General features: G+C 41.9%; 2 protein-coding genes across 4 annotated transcripts in view; one reads left to right on the plus strand and one right to left on the minus strand.

Annotated features, from left to right (window-relative positions):
* Positions 1-17: 17 nt before the first annotated feature.
* Positions 18-22,025, plus strand: part of cdc73 (cell division cycle 73, Paf1/RNA polymerase II complex component, homolog (S. cerevisiae)) — a 39,144-nt gene continuing 17,136 nt past the window's right edge. The window contains exons 1-10 of the mRNA XM_014189583.2: positions 18-171; positions 1,096-1,201; positions 1,401-1,470; positions 1,584-1,646; positions 1,910-1,962; positions 2,233-2,321; positions 3,012-3,225; positions 6,641-6,739; positions 7,148-7,226; positions 8,464-8,528. Coding sequence (XP_014045058.1) covers positions 41-171; positions 1,096-1,201; positions 1,401-1,470; positions 1,584-1,646; positions 1,910-1,962; positions 2,233-2,321; positions 3,012-3,225; positions 6,641-6,739; positions 7,148-7,226; positions 8,464-8,528 — 969 coding nt within the window. The 5' untranslated portion in view covers positions 18-40. The remainder of the gene's footprint in view (positions 172-1,095; positions 1,202-1,400; positions 1,471-1,583; positions 1,647-1,909; positions 1,963-2,232; positions 2,322-3,011; positions 3,226-6,640; positions 6,740-7,147; positions 7,227-8,463; positions 8,529-22,025) is intronic.
* On the minus strand, positions 8,317-17,802 carry LOC106598552 (beta-1,3-galactosyltransferase 2). Of its 3 annotated transcripts, none has more exons than XM_014189593.2 (2): positions 17,558-17,802; positions 8,317-11,281 (listed from the first exon to the last, which is right to left on the minus strand). In XM_014189593.2, exon 2 carries the CDS (start codon positions 11,031-11,033, stop codon positions 9,825-9,827), a length of 1,209 nt encoding a protein of 402 aa, XP_014045068.2. In that variant the 5' UTR covers positions 11,034-11,281; positions 17,558-17,802; the 3' UTR covers positions 8,317-9,824. The 3 variants fall into 3 exon arrangements, with proteins under 3 accessions (XP_014045068.2, XP_014045066.2, XP_014045064.2); XM_014189591.2 differs by lacking the exon at positions 17,558-17,802 and adding an exon at positions 16,166-17,270; XM_014189589.2 differs by lacking the exon at positions 17,558-17,802 and adding an exon at positions 16,018-17,269.

A 22,025-nucleotide genomic window follows, 5' to 3' on the forward strand; every position in this document is an offset into this window, starting at 1 on the left:
CTTGCAATCACGCTCGCTAGTTACATGAAGACAAGTGAAGATGGCGGACGTGTTGAGTGTTCTTCGCCAATACAACATCCAGAAAAAAGAAATCGTCGCCAAAGGAGACGAAGTTATCTTTGGAGAGTTCTCTTGGCCCAAAAATGTCAAGACTAACTATGTCATTTGGGGGTATGTTAATTTTGCTTATAAATTGGTAAATTACTCGTTTCAATCGGCCTGTTGTAGCTAGGCTAGCTAGTAACGTTAATAGCTAACGTTAATGTTAGCGTGATAAGGTTGTTGATGCTAAAACTTTTCTTGCTGTGTTTAAAAGGTGCTAGCTACTATTTGCACCGAAAGATGGCAAATGCAGTTATCATTTATTGTTAGTTTGGGGGGTTTAACTAGCACACTAGCTAACTATCTAACGTTAATTGCTTTGTGTAAAAGCCACTACCCAGGCAACATTGTCATAAGCCAGCTGTCATGCTTGCAAACCCGCGGTAGTTAAGTTACAGTATTGCAACTAACTATTGATTTCCTCAGGTGACCGTACCTGTCACCGTGTTTTTAACATTTCTAGCTTGCCAGTTAGACGTTACTTTGATGTTCTGTGTCAGCTAGCTAGCTAAGTATTTCCTGGTTTTTGCAGAACAACCAGTCGTTCAGGCCGAATGACATGAAATAGTTGGACAACTTCATTTTAACCCAACAAGTTGGACCAGTTGGAAGTGTCATTGGAAAGCTGTGACAGTCGTCCTGGTCACTATTTGTGTGTAACGTCATTAACAAAATACAGGATTTAAACTATCTAAGCCTTCACTATTAATGCATACATTGTGACTAAATTCCAGATTAGTTCCACAAGAGGGCACCTGGATTTTACTGAAACAACTGTAAACAATGTTCAAAACTACTGGTCAACGCTGACTAGTGTTACAAAATTCTTTTAACTTTCCCAACATTCCCTGGTTTTCCAGAAATCCTGGTTGAAGGATTCCCGATTTCATGTTTATTCTGTGAATCTTCTAATAAACATTTCTGGAAAACCTAGGAATTTTGGGAAAGTTAGTTTAATTATGCAATGCTAAAGCTGATTGTAATGATTTTCAGAACTGGAAAGGAGGGTCAGCCCAAGGAGTACTATACTCTGGACTCCATTTTGTTCCTGCTCAACAATGTGCATCTCCCTCATCCATCCTACGTGCGAAGGGCTGCAGTAAGTAGACTTAATGTCCTCACTGCAAGTGAGAGTTGTATAGAGTTAGTTGAGTACTGCTGTCATGTGCCATGGATGTTCTGTCTTCTCAGTGTTGCCAGTGGTCTATGGATTGTCATTGCCAGAGGCGTTGTTGTGACCTTGGTAAATTGTGTTGTATTTCATTGTGATTTACATGGGTTTTCTGATCACCCCCTAGACAGAGAACATTCCGGTTGTCAGAAGACCTGATAGAAAGGGCTTGCTGTCCTATCTCAATGGGGAAAGTTGTAAGTACAAATTGAAACCAAATCAGATTTAATACAGTGAAATTAATGCACACACGTTGATTCCATTGAAATTATTGTACTAAAACAATTTCCTTTTTGATTTCTCTTCACAGCTACTTCAACAAGTATCGACAGAAGTGCCCCCATAGAGATTGGTTTGCAAAGGCCAACTCAAGGTAGTTTTAGCATTTTGAATATGACAACTCTTCCATTGATTGAATGATTTAATCCATGTATATTAGAAAATTTGTTCCCTTGAAACAGATATATCAACAGTCCATGCTGTAAGGCCTAATATACTATTTTGTTCACCATTGGCCTGTGTTGCACATGCAATCAGCTTGGTGAGAGTCATTTTAGATATTTTGCAGATTAGAATTGGAAAGGTATTGCGTAATTTTGCACAAGTTGGCTAATTAATCCTGTATTGCGTCATCAGTCAAACGAGCAGCAGATGAGGTGTCATCCGAAGCCAAAAAACCAAGGATTGAGGTATGTATATCATCTTTGACCGGCGCCATTCAGACTCCTCAGCTCAGTTCTTTATAGAACGTACTCCTCAGCTCAAAAGGAATTCTTTATAGGTATCCTGTTTAACAAGATGCCAGATAAAATTGTCTTAACAAGCAAGTTATCCAAAGCAATTTACAGTACAGTGAATTCATACATTTTGAGAATATGATCCCTGCCCAAATTGAATACATGATTATCTTTCATCATACGGCGCATTTTACCATTCTAACACATTCTGTTGTTATCTAGGATGAGGAACGAGTGCGACTGGACAAGGAGCGTCTGGCTGCTAGACTGGAAGGCCACAAAGAGGGCATAGTGCAAACTGATCAGATCAGGTATGAGGTGCCTACACCCTTCCATCATCCAGTCAAGTTTATTTTGAAATAAGTTTTTTTTTTTTTAACGGTTCAACAACATAATGAATCTGGCAGCATCGAGCTGAATTGCGAGTATAGATTTGTTAAAAATACCAAAACACAATAAACCGAAAATATATAGGTCCTAAGCAATGGATGAAAGTAGCTAGTAATGTTTATAATCTGCTGTTGGCCTGGGCAGAGCAGTCTTATGACTAGCGTTAGGATGGGTATGAAGGTACTGTCATTGAACGTCCATAGTTACAAAATGTGGGCCGTTATCATGAAGCCATTCACCGTTGCTACATAGGTTTTAAGATGCTATGGTATCCCAATGAGAGCAGGCTGACATAAATACAAACCAGGAAGTTTGCCTTATTCACTAAACACTGCATTATTTAAATTCACTGCTCAATCAACCACAAACATTCATTTCTGCTCGAGGCAGCTTAGCTTTTTATTAGAGTTTTTTTTTTTTCTCCCCCCACTAAATTATCTCGGGAGTGGGAAATATAAAAAAAATAATAATAATAAATAAACATTTCCAATTCACACATGCATATAATATATTCTTGTATAGGACAAATGTCAGCAGCCACCTAATTATTCATGTGTTCTGTCAGCTTAGCTGGTGAAGTAAGGGCTAATAGAGATCACCTCTGCCCTCAGGTCACTGTCTGAAGCCATGTCCGTGGAGAAGATCGCCGCCATCAAAGCCAAGATTATGGCCAAGAAGCGCTCCACCATCAAGACAGACCTGGATGAGGATATCACACTGAAGCAGAGGAGCTTTGTGGATGCCGAGGTGGACGTGACCAGGGACATAGTCAGCAGGGAGCGGGTGTGGAGGACCAGGACCACCATCCTACAGAGCACTGGAAAGGTCAGAGGTCAACCCCTAGAGTGTCTATGGCTGGGGGGAGCGAGGGTCATGCTGTCATTAACCCCCTAAGGTTAATTTCCATACCCCTGTGGATGCATCTCAATCAACCTCATCCGCCTATGTTGAACTTGAAAGGTGACGGCGCTAGAGCAGTGTTTGTCAGACAATGAGACATCCCAAAAATTGGTATTTTCACAAAATTGAATGTAGCGTTCAAACGGTTTTGCGTACAAACTATTGAGCCCTCAGAGTCATGAACACGATGGTGCTTTCCGTTTTGCTCTATGATCTCAAGTGTCAAGAGACTCGCCTGAAGTTGGTTCAACCGATCTGCCAACTTCTGTCTGTAGCGTCGGACCCGTATGGGCTACACACTAATATAACCCCTCTGTGCAATGGTGAGTGTCTCACGAACATGTACAATACCAGTCAAAAGTTTGGACACACCTACTCATTCAAGGGTTTTTCTTTACATCAAAACTATGAAATAACTCAGAATAATGTAGTAACTAAAGTGTTCAACAAATAGTCTTCAAACTAGCCACCCTTTGCCTTGATGACAGCTTTGCACACTCTTTTTTTACATTTTACATTTACGTCATTTAGCAGACGCTCTTATCCAGAGCGACTTACAAATTGGTGCATTCACCTTATGTTATCCAGTGGAACAACCACTTTACAATAGTACATCTATCTTTTTTTTGGGGGGGGGGGGGTAGAAGGATTACTTTATCCTATCCCAGGTATTCTTTAAAGAGGTGGGGTTTCAGGTGTCTCCGGAAGGTGGTGATTGACTCCGCTGTCGTGGCGTCGTGAGGGAGCTTGTTCCACCATTGGGGTGCCAGAGCAGCGAACAGTTTTGACTGGGCTGAGCGGGAACTGTGCTTCCGCAGAGGTAGGGGGGCCAGCAGGCCAGAGGTGGATGAACGCAGTGCCCTTGTTTGGGTGTAGGGACTGATCAGAGCCTGAAGGTACGGAGGTGCCGTTCCCCTCACAGCTCCGTAGGCAAGCACCATGGTCTTGTAGCAGATGCGAGCTTCAACTGGAAGCCAGTGGAGTGTGCGGAGGAGCGGGGTGACGTGAGAGAACTTGGGAAGGTTGAACACCAGACGGGCTGCGGCGTTCTGGATGAGTTGTAGGGGTTTAATGGCACAGGCAGGGAGCCCAGCCAACAGCGAGTTGCAGTAATCCAGACGGGAGATGACAAGTGCCTGGATTAGGACCTGCGCCGCTTCCTGTGTAAGGCAGGGTTGTACTCTGCGAATGTTGTAGAGCATGAACCTACAGGATCGGGTCACCGCCTTAATGTTAGCGGAGAACGACAGGGTGTTGTCCAGGGTCACGCCAAGGCTCTTAGCACTCTGGGAGGAGGACGCAATGGAGGTGTCAACCGTGATGGCGAGATCATGGAACGGGCAGTCAACTTAACTGATGAAATAATTGAGTTTATGGTGTGAAAATTAGCTTGCTAATAAAGTCAGACAGCTAATGTTAGCTAGCTAACTTTACATCAGATGAGCTAACATTAGTAACCTAACCATTTCACTATAGTATTCACTGGTATACGACTCCTTGCTGTTCCTCAAGTTATAACGCGTTAGTAGCTTACTGGACCCTGGGAATCTGTGTGAAATGTTAACTAGCTAACGAACTAACTACTATCTGTGAACTAATGTTTTCCCTCTACAGTATGTGGTTAATATTCGTAATGAGAGAATTAGGTGAAAATGAAGCATTGCTTGTTAAACAAGTGGATTCATGGATGAAGTGTAGCTGGAGCTGGGCCTGGTTTAAGCTGGATGCCACTATAGAGGTGAGTTGAAAGGAACACCATACACTTTCCCGCTTTCTCACTTTTTCAATACAGTGGATAAAAAGGGCTATGCCAGGTGTACTCTGTGCCTGAAAGAGACCCTTGGTTGGCATAATTGATATCATGCTCTGCTGGCATATTGTAGAAAAGGCAGAAAGTGTACAATGCAATAGTGTAGCCCGACGAGATTGCTTTTGTTGTGTTGAATTTGACAGTAACACTTGCGTGTGAGTGGGGGGGATCATTTAATGTTTTACTCAGTGAATGTTATTTTTGCACACATGTAGCCTTGTGCACTTGATTAATGTCTAACATAGTGGCCACTATAATAGAGCAAAAATAGAATGCCTGTTTTTCATTATTTTCATTAAGATGTTGTTTTTCCAAAGTGCAATAGTTAGATGTGTGTAGTTACAAGCATTCTATTATAAACATATTATAAAGACTGTCATGTCTAACTGCAATATTAGTGTATTGTTTTTTTTCTCAAGACTTGAGTTTCATTTGCAGTAAAGTCTAGGCAACAAATAACATTGGATTTTACTTTTTTTAGCTGTGAGTTAGGTTCACATTAACCTTTTTTTATTTTACACACACACTGATCATGTAGATCATATTCTTTGTTTAATTAGTTAACCTTTCCCCCTAGTGTCCCCTTTTTGGTCCCTCACCAGTTTGTAGAATAATAGTGAACAGGGATGCAATGTAAAAATAAATGATAGAAAACCCCTTGAATGAGTTGGTGTCAACTTTTGACTGGTACTGTGCATGTCTGTTTTGCTCTGGGACACCCACAGGCCTCACAAGACTTGTCTGAAGGTCCACCGGTACCAGTTGAAAAAAATGTATGGAAGTATTTATACTGTTCAATGCAAAGAACATGGGGTTAAATGCATGTTCAAACACTTTTTTTATTATAAAAAAAAGATTTACTATATAGAAGAGACTTCAGAACAAACTTCCTTTTGATATTTTTGGGGGACTATCTGTTCCATGCAGTGAATCTGTTATTCAATGCGGTTGTATGGGCTAATAGCAGTAAGGCCAAAAATACTTTTTCATATCATTTTTTTATTATATATATTTTTATACTTCAAGGGGTCTTAAAATTCAATCAAATAGGTAAATGTTCCTTGTTATGACCACCGTAATACAATTAATACAATTACTTATAGCTTAGTAGAACCCCCCCTCCCAGCTTAGACTCTGATGGGTTAAGGTAATGAGATGGACATCTGGACATTATTAGGAGGAACCCAGCCACATGGGAAGAACAAGCATGTATTCACTCCATGTAGACATTACCGTGTTTGGATCAGCTTCCCCAGTCCTAGCCTTGAAGGGCGGAGGTAATGGTCCATATCCGTAGCTGATCAACAATCTTTGGCTTATCTGTTTTCACACTTCAGTGTTCTTTTAATGCCTGCAGGTGGCAGCATCACCTCAAGGGAAATGAATGGTTTGGTGGCGATATCTGCTGTTCTCTTATTAAACAGAACAGCAGATATCTCGTCTACCTTTTTTACACTGACGTCTCGTCTACCTTTTTTCTTATTTTTTTTTTTTTTTTACACGGTGCTGATAAATCTTATGCTCTTGCAGAACTTCTCCAAAAACATCTTTGCCATCCTTCAATCGGTAAAGGCAAGGGAGGAGGGACGCGCCCCTGAGCAGAGACCAGCACAGAACACCACTCAGGTGGTAAGGAACAGCCCATGTTTGATTCTGGATATAAACTGATGTAGATATACCTTTTTAGTTTGATTTTGGATACACACTTTTGCATCCTAGGAATCCAGCCATGTGATTTTCATTTTTGCCATTGTGATGTAATACATGCATAATTGAGAATGACTTCCTTAACCAGTAAAGGCTTTAGCTGAGGAATTCCATAAACATAAATGAATACCTCCCTGTTCTAATTTCTCCAAGAAATGGAGCTTGAAATTAACTGGGAGTTTCTCCAGAAAAAGGTCAATGAGTATTTAACCCGTCGAAGCAGGGTTGAGCGTAGTATTACCACTGAACTGTCCGTTATAGCTGTCTCTCTTTGGATCCTTCATTGGAAATGACCTGTGTTTTAAGTGTGACCTCTTATCTTCCCTCAAGGACCAGTCCATAAGGAACAAACAGCCTGTCCCAGCTGCTTATAACCGATACGATCAGGAGAGATTCAAAGGAAAAGAGGGTGAGTGGTAGAGCTGGGATGATAAACTGAAAATTATCACTTATCGCAGGCATTTTGCTGATTATCGTTCATTATGATAAGTAGCCTATTGTAGAAAAATGTGATGTTTTTAAATGAAATAAGTTTGCTACTATAGGTGATTGTTAATGGGACAATTGATGCCTACAATCAAACTAGTTACCGTAATTTCCGGACTATTGAGCGCACCTGAATATAAGCCGCACCCACTGAATTTTTTACAAATTATTATTTTGAACATAAATAAGCCGCACAAGTCTATAAGCCGCAGGTGCCTACCGGTACATTGAAACAAATTAACTTTACACAGGCTTTAACGAAACACGGCTTGTAACAAAAATAATCAGTAAACAGTAGCCTACCAAGAAAGTCATTGCTCCAGACCAAGCTCCCGTGCAGCAGCTCTATTTCCTTTTCCAACAGCCAGATCAATCGCCTTCAACTTGAAAGCTGCATCATATGCATTTCCCTGTGTCTTTGCCATGATGAGGGTGACAAAATGACTACCGTAATCAGAATCATGGGAAGTTTGAGAGCGCTCGATTTAATCTAAACAGTAAACAAAAAAGTTGTTTGATCTTAACCCGTTCGGCAATTTCATTGGTCTAATGAAAGCTTCATGCCGCCAAAAAACTGAGCACGTCACAGAATGTTTATTTATTTATTTTTTTGTGTGTTTTTTTTAAAGCAGGAAAAAATCCATATATTAGCCCCGTCATTGTTTAAGCCGCGAGGTTCAAAGCGTGGGAAAAAAGTAGCGGCTTATAGTCCGGAAATTACGGTAGTAGTTTCAAGAGAAGTCCACATGAATGTTATAAAATTGAATATCTATTTATTGTTATTGCATCAATGCAGGACATTTATCGTGATATGAATTTTTGCCCATATCCTCCCAGCTCTAGTGAGTGGGACCAGGGCACATATTGTCATGTGACGTGTGCTGCTGTGTAAATATGGGCATGAATAGTAACATTTTGTGTGTGTGTGTGTGTGCATTAGTTTTAGCTGACCTGAATGAAAGTTTGTGTCTCTAGTCACATACGCATGCAATGTATATGTTCATAGATGGTGCTTAAATTTGTGAAGTAAATATATATTTTAGTGTTTTTCATTTCCTTACACAGTAATGAACAAATGAAGATAAACCAAAAAAAATTGTAACTATTTAAAAAAAAATGAAAAGTAAGATTCAATATTGATTAACTAATTGTGTCCTTAGAAACGGAGGGTTTCAAGATTGACACCATGGGAACATACCACGGCATGACCCTGAAGTCTGTGACGGTAAGATCATCCTTTCGTCTTCTGTTACCCTAGTCGGCTTGTAGTTTAACATATATTCAGGATGTTTAGTCCGTGCAGGAATTGAACAACCCCATCGTTGTAGGGTGACGCTGAAGGAGGCACAGTGATGCCGAAACATTGGTGATTTACTCAATAAATGACTGGTAGTTTATGTAGTGTGTGTCTCTATTTGTATAGTTTCTTCTCCGTTAGTCAGCTATATATATATTTTTTTTACCAGCCCCCCAGAAAATTGGGACCATAATTGCATAAAAATACCATTTAAAAAATACGGATGACCATGCTTTGTAATGTTTCTAAAACAATACATGAATTAGTAAGAAGTAATGTGGTATATTGCTCAATTTAAATGATCAGAGACCGGAGGTTACTGTGGTAATGGGAACACTAGACTCCTGTCACGTGTTTCTGGGAGATTTGGGATCTGAGCAACGGCTCTTCGCTTTGTTGAAGCAGCAGACTCGAACTAACGTTGAAAAACAACCAAGCTTGAAAACAAAACAATGTAAATCTACTCGCATTTGACAGGTGTTAATCTTATGCTCTGTGTTCCACCCAGATCTGTTTCCTGTCAACCACATGCTCTACTCTTGCAGATATCCTGTCTTTCATTCTTTCTACATGTCAACTGCTACTTGTGAGATGATTCAATGTTCTTTTTGGTTTTTGATACTTGACATTCTTTATTTGGCACTAGAAGTGGTTTTACCACTGCTCAAGTATGCCCAAAGATCTTTTGGGGGAATAATTGAAGTACCCTTGAAGGCTCTTTGAAACCCAACATAAAAATTTAAAAAAAGGGAAACTATTTAAACCCAAGTTCAACACAATGGATACCAGACCGTGACAGTCCACCAATACAGTCTAAGCTTTATCAGTATCCCCTGTTCAAATATAATGGGCCCTTCACACGCAAACGGCGATGGAGCATCATTTTCACACGTAGTTCTATGTACTTTCGTGTGGCTTAAATGTTGGAACGGCCTGTATATGACGCTCCATCGCGCTGTTTGTGTAGCGGCTTTAATTCAGGTCCTCTCTATACCGACGCATACATTTTTTTTTTCAATTAATATATTAAACAAAAAAAATGAACTGGAGTGCCAGTAAAAAAAAAATATGACTGTCCTCAACCATTAGTTTGTCCAAAAACGTGCTTTACTCGGTTACATCTTGCCAGTGACTCTGCACAGGCCATGATCTAACATCACCCTTGATCCTTTTGTCACCAAATATTCTGTACCCATGCAGTCTCCTCTGGTGAAACCTGCCCATCTAGTCGTTGGGTGTGTTGATGCAGGCGTTGTGCTTGTTGCGCTGCAGGTGGTGCCAGTACTTGAGCAGTTCGTTGGGGTCAAACTGGTGGGAGGTTATGAGGTGGCTGTACTTGCAGCTGGAGTAGGACACCCGCCAGTGGTTGAACAGGAACTCATTGGGTGGCGGTGTGGGTTCGATCCGCAGCTTGGCCAGGCAGATGCCCATGTAGACGTCCTCCAGATGCAGCCTGCGAATGCCTAGAGAGGCCCTGTAGATCTTCCCCGCCAGGTCCCCCGAGAACACGTAGCCAGTTCCTGAGCAGAAGGTGGGGTACCTATCGCTGGGATACAGCTCAGGGGACATGTACCACTTGCTGTTCTTATTCCTGTTGGGCGCATAGCCCTTCATCAGGTAGCCTGTGAAATAGTCACGTTTGGGCTGATTTTTGGGCCGGAGCAGCTTCTGGACGAGATACTCGGTGTTGACAAACATGTCACTGTCTGTCTTCATGACGTAATTGGCGCCCGGGCAGTGCGCGGCCACCCAGTGCATGCCCATCAGGGTTTTGATGGTCAGGTTGTTGTACGTGTCCATGAAGTCCTGCTGGATGATGTCATGGTGCCTCCTGCTCTCTGTCTCCAGTCTGCTCTGCTGCAGGCGGCCCACCTCACCCTCCTTCACGCCCAGCAAGAAGAGCCGGACAAGGCCTGGGACCACACTCTCGTTTCCCCATGTTTGCCGGATGGCCTCCCTGGCCTCCACCTGCTGGATCTCCGTGGCTATCAGTAGCACCAGTAAGGGTTCTGGGCCGCCCTCCCAGCACTTGTTGGGCTCGTTGATGATGTAAGGGTAGGGTTCCGATGTCAGCAGGCCCGCTAGCCCGACCTCTCCGCTCAAGCTAGCATTAGTCGCCAGCGAGCTCTCCAGTCCCATAACCCGCTGCGGAGAGGAGTCCCCCTGACGGTAACTGAGGTTGGCATTCATTTTCGGAGGTGCAGGGGGAACCGGTGCATCCCTCCATTGAATCTGTGAGGAGCTGTGATTTCTTTTGTCTTTGGAGTGTAGTCCTCCCTCAGTGTAAGCCACTGGGTTCTCCCTCCGCAATGTTGGGCCCTTGATGCCCGGCAGCCAGTCCTGATGACGCAAGATGACCAGGACCACCAGCAAGGAGAGGAGAGACAGGAGCCTGGTGACGTGCGTGCAGCAGTAGCGCCTCCTCCACAGCATGGTGGCTGTGCACCACCTCACTTGGGCAGCGGCGACACCCGGTCAGGTGCTTGTCGTGTGCGAACAAACCTTTATTGCCGACGACAGGGTGATGTGTCAGAAGTTCCTGAGGGAACTACACCTGGGATGGTGCATGCTGTTCTTCCATTCAAGTCACTTTAAATTGCTAGTCAGATGTCAGTCCTGCCTGTATGTTTCAACCAGCTTCATGCTCTGAGACGAAGTGCAGTCTTCAACAGAGGGTTTATCTAGGAGAAAAACAAGTTATTTATATATGAGGTAGATCAGCTTTAATATTGCAGATTGTAGCTTCCATCAATGTAATTGTCTGCATTTCCAATCCCCGATATTTTTCTGGTAAATATATATTTTTATACATACACTATCGTTCAAAAGTTTGGAGTCAGTTAGATATGTCCTTGTTTTTGAAAAACACTTTTTGTCCATTTAAAATAACATCAAATTGATCAGAAATACAGTGTAGACGTTAATGCTGTAAATGACTATTGTAGCTGGAAACGGCTTTTATTTTTTTTTATGGGATATCTACAGTTGAAGTCGGAAGTTAACATATACACTTAGATTGGAGTCATTAAAACGTTTTTCAACCACTCCACAAATTTCTTGTTAACTATAGTTTTGGCAAGTTGGTTAGGACATCTACTTTGTGCATGACACAAGTCATTTTTCCAACAATTGTTTACAGACAGATTATTTCACTTATAATTCACTGTTTCACAATTCCAGTGGGTTAGAGATTTACATACACTAAGTTGACTGTGCCTTTAAACAGCTTGGAAAGTTCCAGAAAATGTCATGGCTTTAGAAGCTTCTGATAGGCTAATTGACATCATTTGAGTCAATTGGAGGTGTACCTGTGAATGTATTTCAAGGCCTACCTTCAAACTCAGTGCCTCTTTGCTTGACGACATGGGAAAATCAAAAGTAATCAGCCAAGACCTCAGAAAAAAGATGGTAGACCTCCACAAGTCTGGTTCATCCTTGCGAGCAATTTCCAAATGCCTGAAGGTACCACATTCATCTGTACAAACAATAGTACGCAAGTATAAACATCGTGGGACCACGCAGCCGTCATACCGCTCAGGAAGGAGACACGTTCTGTCTCTTAGAAATGAATGTGCGAAAAGTGCAAATCAATCCCAGAACAGCAAAGGACCTTGTGCAGATGCTGGAGGAAACGGGTACAAAAGTATCTATATCCACAGTAAAACTAATCCTATATCGACATAACCTGAAAGGCCGCTCAGCAAGGAAGAAACCACTGCTCCAAAACCGCCATAAAAAAGCCCGACTATGGTTTGCAACTGCACATGGGGACAAAGATCATACTTTTCAAAGAATTGTCCTTTGGTCTGATGAAACAAAAATAGAACTGTTTGGTCATAATGGCCATCGTTATGTTTGGAGGAAAAAGGGGGAGGCTTGCAAGCTGAAGAACACCATCCCAACTGTGAAGCACGGGGTGGCAGCAGCATGTTGTGGGCGTGCTTTGCTGCAGGAGGGACTGGTGCACTTCACAAAATAGAAGAAAAATATGTGGATATATTGAAGCAACATCTCAAGACATCAGTCAGGAAGTTAAAGCTTGGTCGCAAATGGGTCTTCCAAATGGACAATGACCCCAAGCATACTTTCAAAGTTGTGGCAAAATGGCTTAAGGATCACACAGTCAAGGTATTGGAGTGGCCATCAACGCCCTGACCTCAATCCCATAGAAAATGTGTGGGCAGAACTGAAAAAGTGTGTGCGAGCAACGAGGCCTACAAACCTGACTGTTACACCAGCTCTGTCAGGAGGAATGGGCAACGTTCACCCAACTTATTGTGGAAGGCTACCTGCGACATTTGACCCAAGTTAAACAATTTAAAGGCAATGCTACCAAATACTAATTGAGTGTATGTAAACTTCTTACCCACTGGGAATGTGATGAAAGAAATAAAAGTTGAAAGAAATAATTCTCTCTACTATTATTCTGACATTTCAAGTTCTTAAAATAAAGTGGTGATTTTAACTGACCTAAGACAGGGAATTTTTACTAGGATTAAATGTCAGGAATTGTAATACATTTAAACTCAGTATTTGGCTAAGGTGTATGTAAACTTCCGACTTCAACTGTACAGAGGGCCATTATCAGCAACCATCACTCCTGTGTTCCAATGGCATGTTGTTAGCTAATCCAAGTTATCATTTTTAAAGGCCAACTGATCATTAGAAAACCCTTTTGCAATTGTTAGTACAGCTGAAAACTGTTGCGCTGATTTAAAGAAGCGATAAAACTGTCCGCCTTTAGACTAGTTGAGTGTCTGGAGCATCACCTTTTGGGGGTTCGATTACAGGCTCAAAATGGCCAGAAACAAAGTACTTTAGTCTGACGAGTTTCTGAAGATTCTCGTTCTGAGAAATGAAGGTTACTCCATGCGAGAAACTGAACATCTCGTACAATGCTGTGTACTATTCCCTTCACAGAACAGCACTAACTGGCTCTAACCAGCACAACTGAGCAAGAGGACACGTACATTAGTGTCTTGTTTGAGAAACAGGCGCCTCCCAAGTCCTCAACTGGCAGCTTCATTATATAGTACCCGCAAAACACCAGTCTCAACGTCAACAGTGAAAAGGCGACTCCAGGATGCTGGCCTTCTAGGCAGAGTTGCAAAGAAAAACGTACCTGACTGGCCAATATAAAGAAAATATTAAGATTTGCAAAAGAACAGATACTGGACAATGGAAGATTGTAAAAAAGTGTTATGGACAGACAAATCTATGTTTGAGGTCTTTGGATCACAAAGAAGAACTTTCGTGAGATGCAGAAAAACTGAAAATATGCTGGAGGAGTGTTTGACGCCGTCTGTCAAGCATGGTGGAGGCAATGTGATGGTCTGTGGGTGCTTTGGTGGTGGTAAAGTGAGGGATTTGTACAGGGTAAAAGGGATCTTGAAGGAAGGCTATCACTTAATTTTGCAACGCCATCCAATACCCTGTGGATGGCGCTTAATTGGAGCCAATTTCCTCCTACAACAGTACAATGACCCAAAGCACAGCTCCAAGCTATGCAAGAACTATTTAAGGAAGAAGCAGTCAGCTTGTATTCTGTCTATAATGGAGTGACCAGCACAGTCACCGGATCTCAACCCTATTGAGCTGTTGTGGGAGCAGCTTGACCGTATGGTAAGAAGTGCCTATCAAGCCAATCCAATTTATGGGAGGTGCCTCAGGCATCATGGGGTGAAATCTCTTCACATTACCTCAACAAATTGCCAACTAGAATGCTAAAGGTCTACAAGGCTGTAATTGCTACAAATGGAGTGTTCTTTGATGAAAGTAAAGTTTGAAGGACACATTATTTAAATAAAAAATCATTATTTATAACCTTGTCAACGTCTTGACTATATTTCCTCTTCATTTTGCAACTCATTTCATGTATGTTTTCATGGTAAACAAGGACATTTCTAATTGACGCCAAACTTTTGAACGGTAGTGTACGTACGTACGTACGAAAATTATAAATATATATTTTCCTTTTATAATTTCCCGCAAACTCTACCACCTCTCCCGTAATTGGAGTAAACTAATAAACAACAACACTTAGGCTTCTACTTCCAGCTTATAAATACTATATACGTTTTACATACACAATCTATTTTACTACAGTTCTATTTTGTTTTTAGACCTGGCCATCCTCTATTTCTGATGTCCATCCAGTTTGATTTCTATTTGCTGTATAATTGTAACTGATTGTTAACACCCAAGCTGAAACCATCAAACGCTTGGTTTGGGGTGACCTGAGCGATTTGTATTGGTGTGTCTTGACCATAATACTATTAATCTTCTAATGAATTATTAATTGTGAGAAGTGTAATCAGCTCTTCAAAGCTTATGAGCCCTGTTTAGCATGTCATTTAGAGATTAGACTGGCTAATGAGTCTCAGAAAGCAGGGAACTGTCATTCACACTGTAAAAGTGTCAAAAGGGCTGGGTGTGGCGCTAACACTGTCTGGTCTTTGACAGAGTTGGAGAGTCATTTAGTTTTTCCACCTCTGCTGCAGTTGAATTGTGTATTGTATGAAACTCTAGACTGCGACTGATTTTTGAGAGATGGCATCAATCGTTTTAGTGATGAAGAAAAGAGCAGTGGGGAGACGGCTATGTGTTTATTAATAGGTCATTCTGAGCAGAGATGACTAACGATGTTCGTGTAAGAACTCATCTGTCAATTGAGTCAGACCAGTCAACGACTATTCCCTTAGACTATTCTGATCTGCTGTATACCATGTACACTGGAGGCACTGATAAAGCTGCTTGGGAAAAGTATTTGTTTGGAGATGAGGAGAAAAGGACTCATTTTGATATTGCTTTGCATACATTTACGTGTCATTTAGGGTTATTTGTGTATCTCCTTGTGAGACATCTTTCTTTTTTCCTTTTTTTTTACAACTTTTTTTTCCCCCCAAAGGTGAACACCTATAGGTGGGTGGACTAGATGGTGAGCTTCTCTGACAATTGGAGGAATTCATACTGAGATGGGAAGTGGTCACATTTGGCACAACTCAAGCTCACTGACATTTTTAGGAAAACTTTGCTCCGGCATTAAGTAGGTTTGGTTTAGATTGCTGTAAAAGCAATGCTCCATTTGCCTTTTTTTGTGCCAGTAGCCCCCTGGAGTGGTGTGGGTTCTCTCGCATTCGACTGGTTTACATGCTGCCCTCTTAAGATGCGCGCCCCCCCCCACAGACAAAGGGTTGTTTTGTGCATGCACAAGAGGTGCTGAAAAGCCCAATGTTAAGCCCTCAAGGAAACATCCTCAGGAACACAAAGAAACACTAACACACCAATATGTTAGAAACAGAAGCAAGCCAGAAACTGTGTACTTGGCAGTTTTTACTACAACTATGTTGTTGAAGTATGTGAGTATATGTCAGCTGTGTTGTTGCTGGATTTGAGCTCGCCGGACCAGAAGACATACCTGTTCCCAGTGCAAGTCGTTTCGGAGGAGGACGGAGGGATTGCTCTGCACATCTCTCAGGGTAAAACAACCTCCCCATGCCTCTGCCCATTGCTGCCCCTAGATTGAAAGGTTTATCTATATCCTCTTCTCCCTTCCCACAACACACCTTGGCTCTCATCACCGTCGCACAGTTACACTTCCATCGCTGCTCTTCTCCCACTGGATGGTTGGCCCAATCACGCGGCCACTGCTTCTATGGATCCGGTCCTCAGGTTTGGACGCCGTCGTTCCTCTGCTATGTTTTCTCAGTTATTCCACTTACTGCAAACATGCCCACACGCAGAACCGTCCCTCCCTTGGTTTCAGTTCAATATTACTCACATGGGAACACTGTGTGTGTAGTTGGAGCACCAGCAATGCAGTCTCGTTTTCAGTGCTGCTGCTAACTTGAGGCTAACAGAGCCGTAGAGATGAGATCCAGCAGATCACCGGTACTGCTGCTGAGCGGGGCAAAGTTGTCCCGTACTCTGCACTCCACTCCAGTCGCTCCCTTGCTACGTTGCTAGGCAGAGTGCCAGATGAATGTATACCTGCCTGTTCTTTCCTCTGTACGTCTCTGGTTCTCTCAGGCACTCTGCATCTGTCTCACTGCTCTTATCTTTTCTGCCCTTGCGCTTCCTCTTTCCCTCTCTCTCTCTCTGGTGGGTGGTACTGAGGGGGCAGGGCTATTTTTCTCTGTACGGTCTGATAGACAGCTGCAGGCTTGGTGATTAGTATGCTCCACGTCTCACACACTACCCATGGCTCTGAAAGAGGGGGAGGGTTTCTGAACTATTAATTCCCACACCCCGATGAGGACGAAAGAATTTGAGGGGAGGGTTACAGTGCTCCTCTCCCAAGGCATGTTGTCTTGGGTCTCTATGTAGTGTTGTGGTGTCTCGTCGTAAATGTGTTCTTTAACTGACTTGCCTAGTTAAATAAAATGTAGTCACTCTCAATAGCTGATCTTCTCCAGAGCATTTGCAGGGACTCCAAACCTTAAGCTAAATGCCTTTTTTCTTTTATTTTTTTATTATTATTATTTTTTCTTTACCGGAGTGACAATTGTAACTGTAGCGTGTTCTCGCTGGAGCGCAACAAAATGCTATTTCACCCTGCCACCCTGGCTTTATCTCAATTCTTTCCCCTTCAGGTTTTTGTGTGCGAGAGGGATGTGAGCAGCTTCTAGTGGGGTGGAATATGGAGGGTCTGTTTGTGGTGTTTTGAGGCTAAAATAGCACCACCCACACACACACACACACACACACACACACACACACGTCGGCTCAAACAGATCCAGCTCGTAGAAGCCCAGCAGCAGATTTTAACTTAATGGAAAATTAATGGTTTTATGCAACAAATGTTAGTGCATCGATTCTTTCCTCTATTCAAACTGAATCGTTTCAAATGTAAAGGTATTGGAGCCCATGTATCTAGATGGGTAATTCAATCATCTTGAAAGGGAAAGCTGCACATCCCTAATGAATATGTTAGAGACCATGAGTTGGATGGAACTTACCTTCTTTCTGCCAGTATGTCGAGTTGGATCTTGTACCCATAGGAGCAAAGCAGGAAGTCTGTCCAATGTTTTTAGTTGATTTAAACTCAACTAACATTACAAAAAATTACATTTCATTGCATGAGCCTTATTTGTTATCATTTGAATGAACAATCTATATTACCATGGAAATTATTGCCTCACAATACCACACAGCCATTGTTTGGAGAAGTGTCAAGTGCTGTTTCCCTTTTGGTTTATTACCTCACTGTCAGACTGACTCAACTACCGTACATTGCACTACCGTGTTAGGCTAGACAAAATTGATTCACTGTTTGATGGATTTTCCCCCCAGAAAAGTGAAGCGAGCGAGCAAAATTATGTATATGTACAGTTGAAGTCGTAAGTTTACATACACTTAGGTTGGAGTCATTAGAACTTGTTTTTCAACCACTCCAAGTTTGTTAACCTCTATGGGCTAGGTGGGACGCTTGCGTCCCACCTACTCAACTGCCAGTTGAATCCTGTGGCGCATTATTCAAATCCTTAGATATGCTATTACTTCAATTTTTAAAAAATATGACTATTTTACACAATTTTAAAGACAAGACTCTCGTTAATCTAACCACACTGTCCGATTTCAAAAAGGCTTTACAACGAAAGCAAAACATTAGATTATGTCAGCAGAGTACCGAGCTAGAAATAATCAGACACCCATTTTTCAAGCTAGCATATGTCACATAAACCCAAACCACAGCTAAATGTAGCACTAACCTTTGATCTTCATCAGATGACAACCCTAGGACATTATGTTATACAATACATGCATGTTTTGTTCAATCAAGTTCATATTTATATCAAAAACCAGCTTTTTACATTAGCATGTGACTAGCATTCCCACCGAACACTGCCGGTGAATTTACTAAATTACTCACGATAAACGTTCACAAAAAGCATAACAATTATTTTAAGAATTATAGATACAGAACTCCTCTATGCACTCGATATGTCCGATTTTAAAATGGCTTTTCGGTGAAAGCACATTTTGCAATGTTCTCAGTAGATAGCCCGGCATCACAGGGCTAGCTATTTAGACACCCAGCAGGTTTAGCACTCATCAAAGTCAGATTTACTATAAGAAAAATGTTCTTACCTTTGTTGTCTTCGTAAGAATGCACTCCCAGGACTTCTACTTCAATAACAAATGTTGGTTTGGTCCAAAATAATCCATCGTTATATCCAAACAGCGGCGTTTTGTTCGTGCGTTCTAGACACTATCCTAAAGGCTAAATAAGGGTGACGAGCATGGCGCAATTCGTGACAAAAGAATTCAAAATATTCCATTACCGTACTTCGAAGCATGTCAACCGCTGTTTAAAATCCATTTTTATGCCATTTTTCTCATAAAAAAGCGATAATATTCCGACCGGGAATCTGCGTTTAGATAAACAGACAAAGGAAAAGAAACCATTCGGTCGAAGCGGGCACGCGCCTAAGCCCATAGTACTCTGAGTGGCCACTTGCCAAAAGCGATAGTGTTTCAGCCAGAGCCTGCCTCGATATCGTTCAACGTTTTCCCGGGCTCTGAGACCCTATGGAAGACGTAGGAAGTGTCACGTTATTGCACAGATCCTTAGTCTTCAATAAAAAGAGCCAAGATGAAACGCTACTTCTCAGACAGGCCACTTCCTGCTTGAAATCTTCTCAGGTTTTGGCCTGCCATAGGAGTTCTGTTATACTCACAGACACCATTCAAACAGTTTTAGAAACTTTAGGGTGTTTTCTATCCAAAGCCAATAATTATATGCATATTCTAGTTACTGGGCAGGAGTAGTAACCAGATTAAATCGGGTAGGTTTTTTATCCAGCCGTGCAAATACTGCCCCCTATCCCCAACAGGTTAAAACCTCTTTGGGCTAGGGGCACTATTTTCACATCCGGATGAAAAGCGTGCCCAAAGTAAACTGCCTGTTACTCAGGCCCAGAAGCTAGGATATGCATATAATTGGTAGATTTGGATAGAAAACACTCAAGTTTCTAAAACTGTTAAAATAAGTTCTGTTACACTCAGACATTATTTGGCAGGCGAAACCCCGAGGACAAACCATCCAGGGAAAAAAAAATATATATATATTGAGGTCAATGTTTTCAGTTCGTTTTCTATGGGAAACTGAGGCACCTGGTTGCAGTTCCAATGGCTTCCACTAGATGTCAACAGTCTTTAGATATTGGTTGATGTTTCTCTTTTGAGAAATGAAGAAGTAGGGCTGTTCATTGTGAGTGTCAAGCCAAGTGGACTCTATTGTTTGTTGTGCGCGACCTGGAGCTCGCTCCACGTTGATTTTATCCGCTATTGAACACAGTATATTCCGTCTTAAATTTTAGTGATTCTTTACGTTTTAGGATAGCTAAGGTTGATTACGAAAGTTGTTTGAAATGTTTGGACGACGTTTACATGTAACTTATTTGATAATTTGTAGTCATATTGGGCAAGTTGGAACCGGTATATTTCTGAATCAAACGCGCCAAATAAATGGACATTTTGGGGATATAAAGAAGGAATTTATCAAACAAAAGGACCATTTGTGATGTTTCTGGGACATTTTGGAGTGCCAACAGAAGATCTTCAAAGATAAGGCATGAATTATATTGTTATTTCTGACTTTCGTGTCGTACCTCCCTGGTTGAAATGTTTGTCATGCATTTGTATGATGGGGCGCTGTCCTCAGATAATCGCATGGTTTGCTTTCGCCATAAAGCCTTTTTGAAATCTGACACTGCGGCTGGAATAACAAGAAGTTAAGCTTTATTTTGATGTATTGCATTTTATGAAAGTTAAATATTTCACCGGATGTTGTCAATGTTCCGCTAGTGGAACGTCTAGCCGTAACAGGTTTTAACAAACTATAGTTTTGGCAAGTCGGTTAGGACAAGTAATTTTCCCAATAATTGTTGAGACAGATTATTTCACTTATAATTCACTGTATCACAATTCCAGTGGGTCAGAAGTTTACATACACTAAGTTGACTGTGCCTTTAAACAGCTTGGAAAATTCCAGAAATGATGTCATGGCTTTAGAAGCTTCTGGGAGGCCAATTGACATAATTTGAGTCAATTGGAGGTGTACCTGTGGATGTATTTCAAGGCCTACCTTCAAACTCAGTTTGCTTGACATCATGGGAAAATCAAAAGAAATCAGCCAAGACATCAGAACTAATTGTAGACCTCCACAAGTCTGATTCATCCTTGGGAGCAATTTCCAAACGCCTGAAGGTACCACATTCTTCTGTACAAACAATAGTACGCAAGTATAAACACCATGGGACCATGCAGTCGTCATACCGCTCAGGAAGGAGACGTGTTCTGTCTCCTAGAGATGAACGCACTTTGGTGCGAAAAGTGCAACTCAATCCCAGAACAACAAAAGACCTTGTGATGATGCTGAGAAAACGGGTACAAAAGTATCTATATCCACAGTAAAACGAGTCCTATATTGACACAACCTGAAAGGCCACTCAGCAAGGAAGAAGCCACTGCTCCAAAACCGCCATAAAAAAGCCAGACTATGGTTTGCAACTGCAAATGGGTACAAAGATCGTACTTTTTGGAGAAATGTTCTCTGGTCTGATAAAACAAAAATGGAACTGTTTGGCCATAATGACCATCTGTTTGGAGGAAAAAGGGTGAGGCTAGCAAGCTGAAGAACACCATCCCAACCGTGAAACACAGGGGTGGCAGCATCATGTTGTGGGCGTGCTTTTCTGCAGGAGGGACTGGTGCACTTCATAAAATGGATGGCATCACGAGGAGGGAAAATTGTGGATATATTGAAGCAACATCTCAAGACATCAGTCAGGAAGTTAAAGCTTGGTCACAATTGGGTCTTCCAAATGGACAATGACCCCAAGCATACTTCCAAAGTTGTGGCAAAATGGCTTGAGGACCACACAGTCAAGGTATTGGAGTGGCCATCACAAAGCCCTGACCTCAATCCTATAGAACATTTGTGGGCAGAACTGAAAAAGAGTGTGAGAGCAAGGAAGCCTACAAACCTGACTCAGTTACACCAGCTCTGTCAGGTGGAATGGGTCAAAATATGCCCAATTTATTGTGGGAAGCTTGTGGAAGGCTACCTGAAAAGTTTGACCCAAGTTAACCTGTTGGGGATAGGGGGCAGTATTTGCACGGCCGGATAAAAAAACGTACCCGATTTAATCTGGTTACTACTCCTGCCCAGTAACTAGAATATGCATATAATTATTGGCTTTGGATAGAAAACACCCTAAAGTTTCTAAAACTGTTTGAATGGTGTCTGTGAGTATAACAGAACTCATATGGGAGGCAAAAACCTGAGAAGATTCCTTACAGGAAGTGGCCTGTCTGACAAGTTCTTGTTCTTCTTGGCTCTGTTTATTGAAAACTGAGGATCTTTGCTGTAACGTGACACTTCCTACGGCTCCCATAGGCTCTCAGAACCCGGGAAAAAGC

This window comes from Salmo salar, chromosome ssa03 (assembly GCF_905237065.1).
Source record: "Salmo salar chromosome ssa03, Ssal_v3.1, whole genome shotgun sequence".
Classification (NCBI taxonomy): domain Eukaryota; kingdom Metazoa; phylum Chordata; class Actinopteri; order Salmoniformes; family Salmonidae; genus Salmo; species Salmo salar.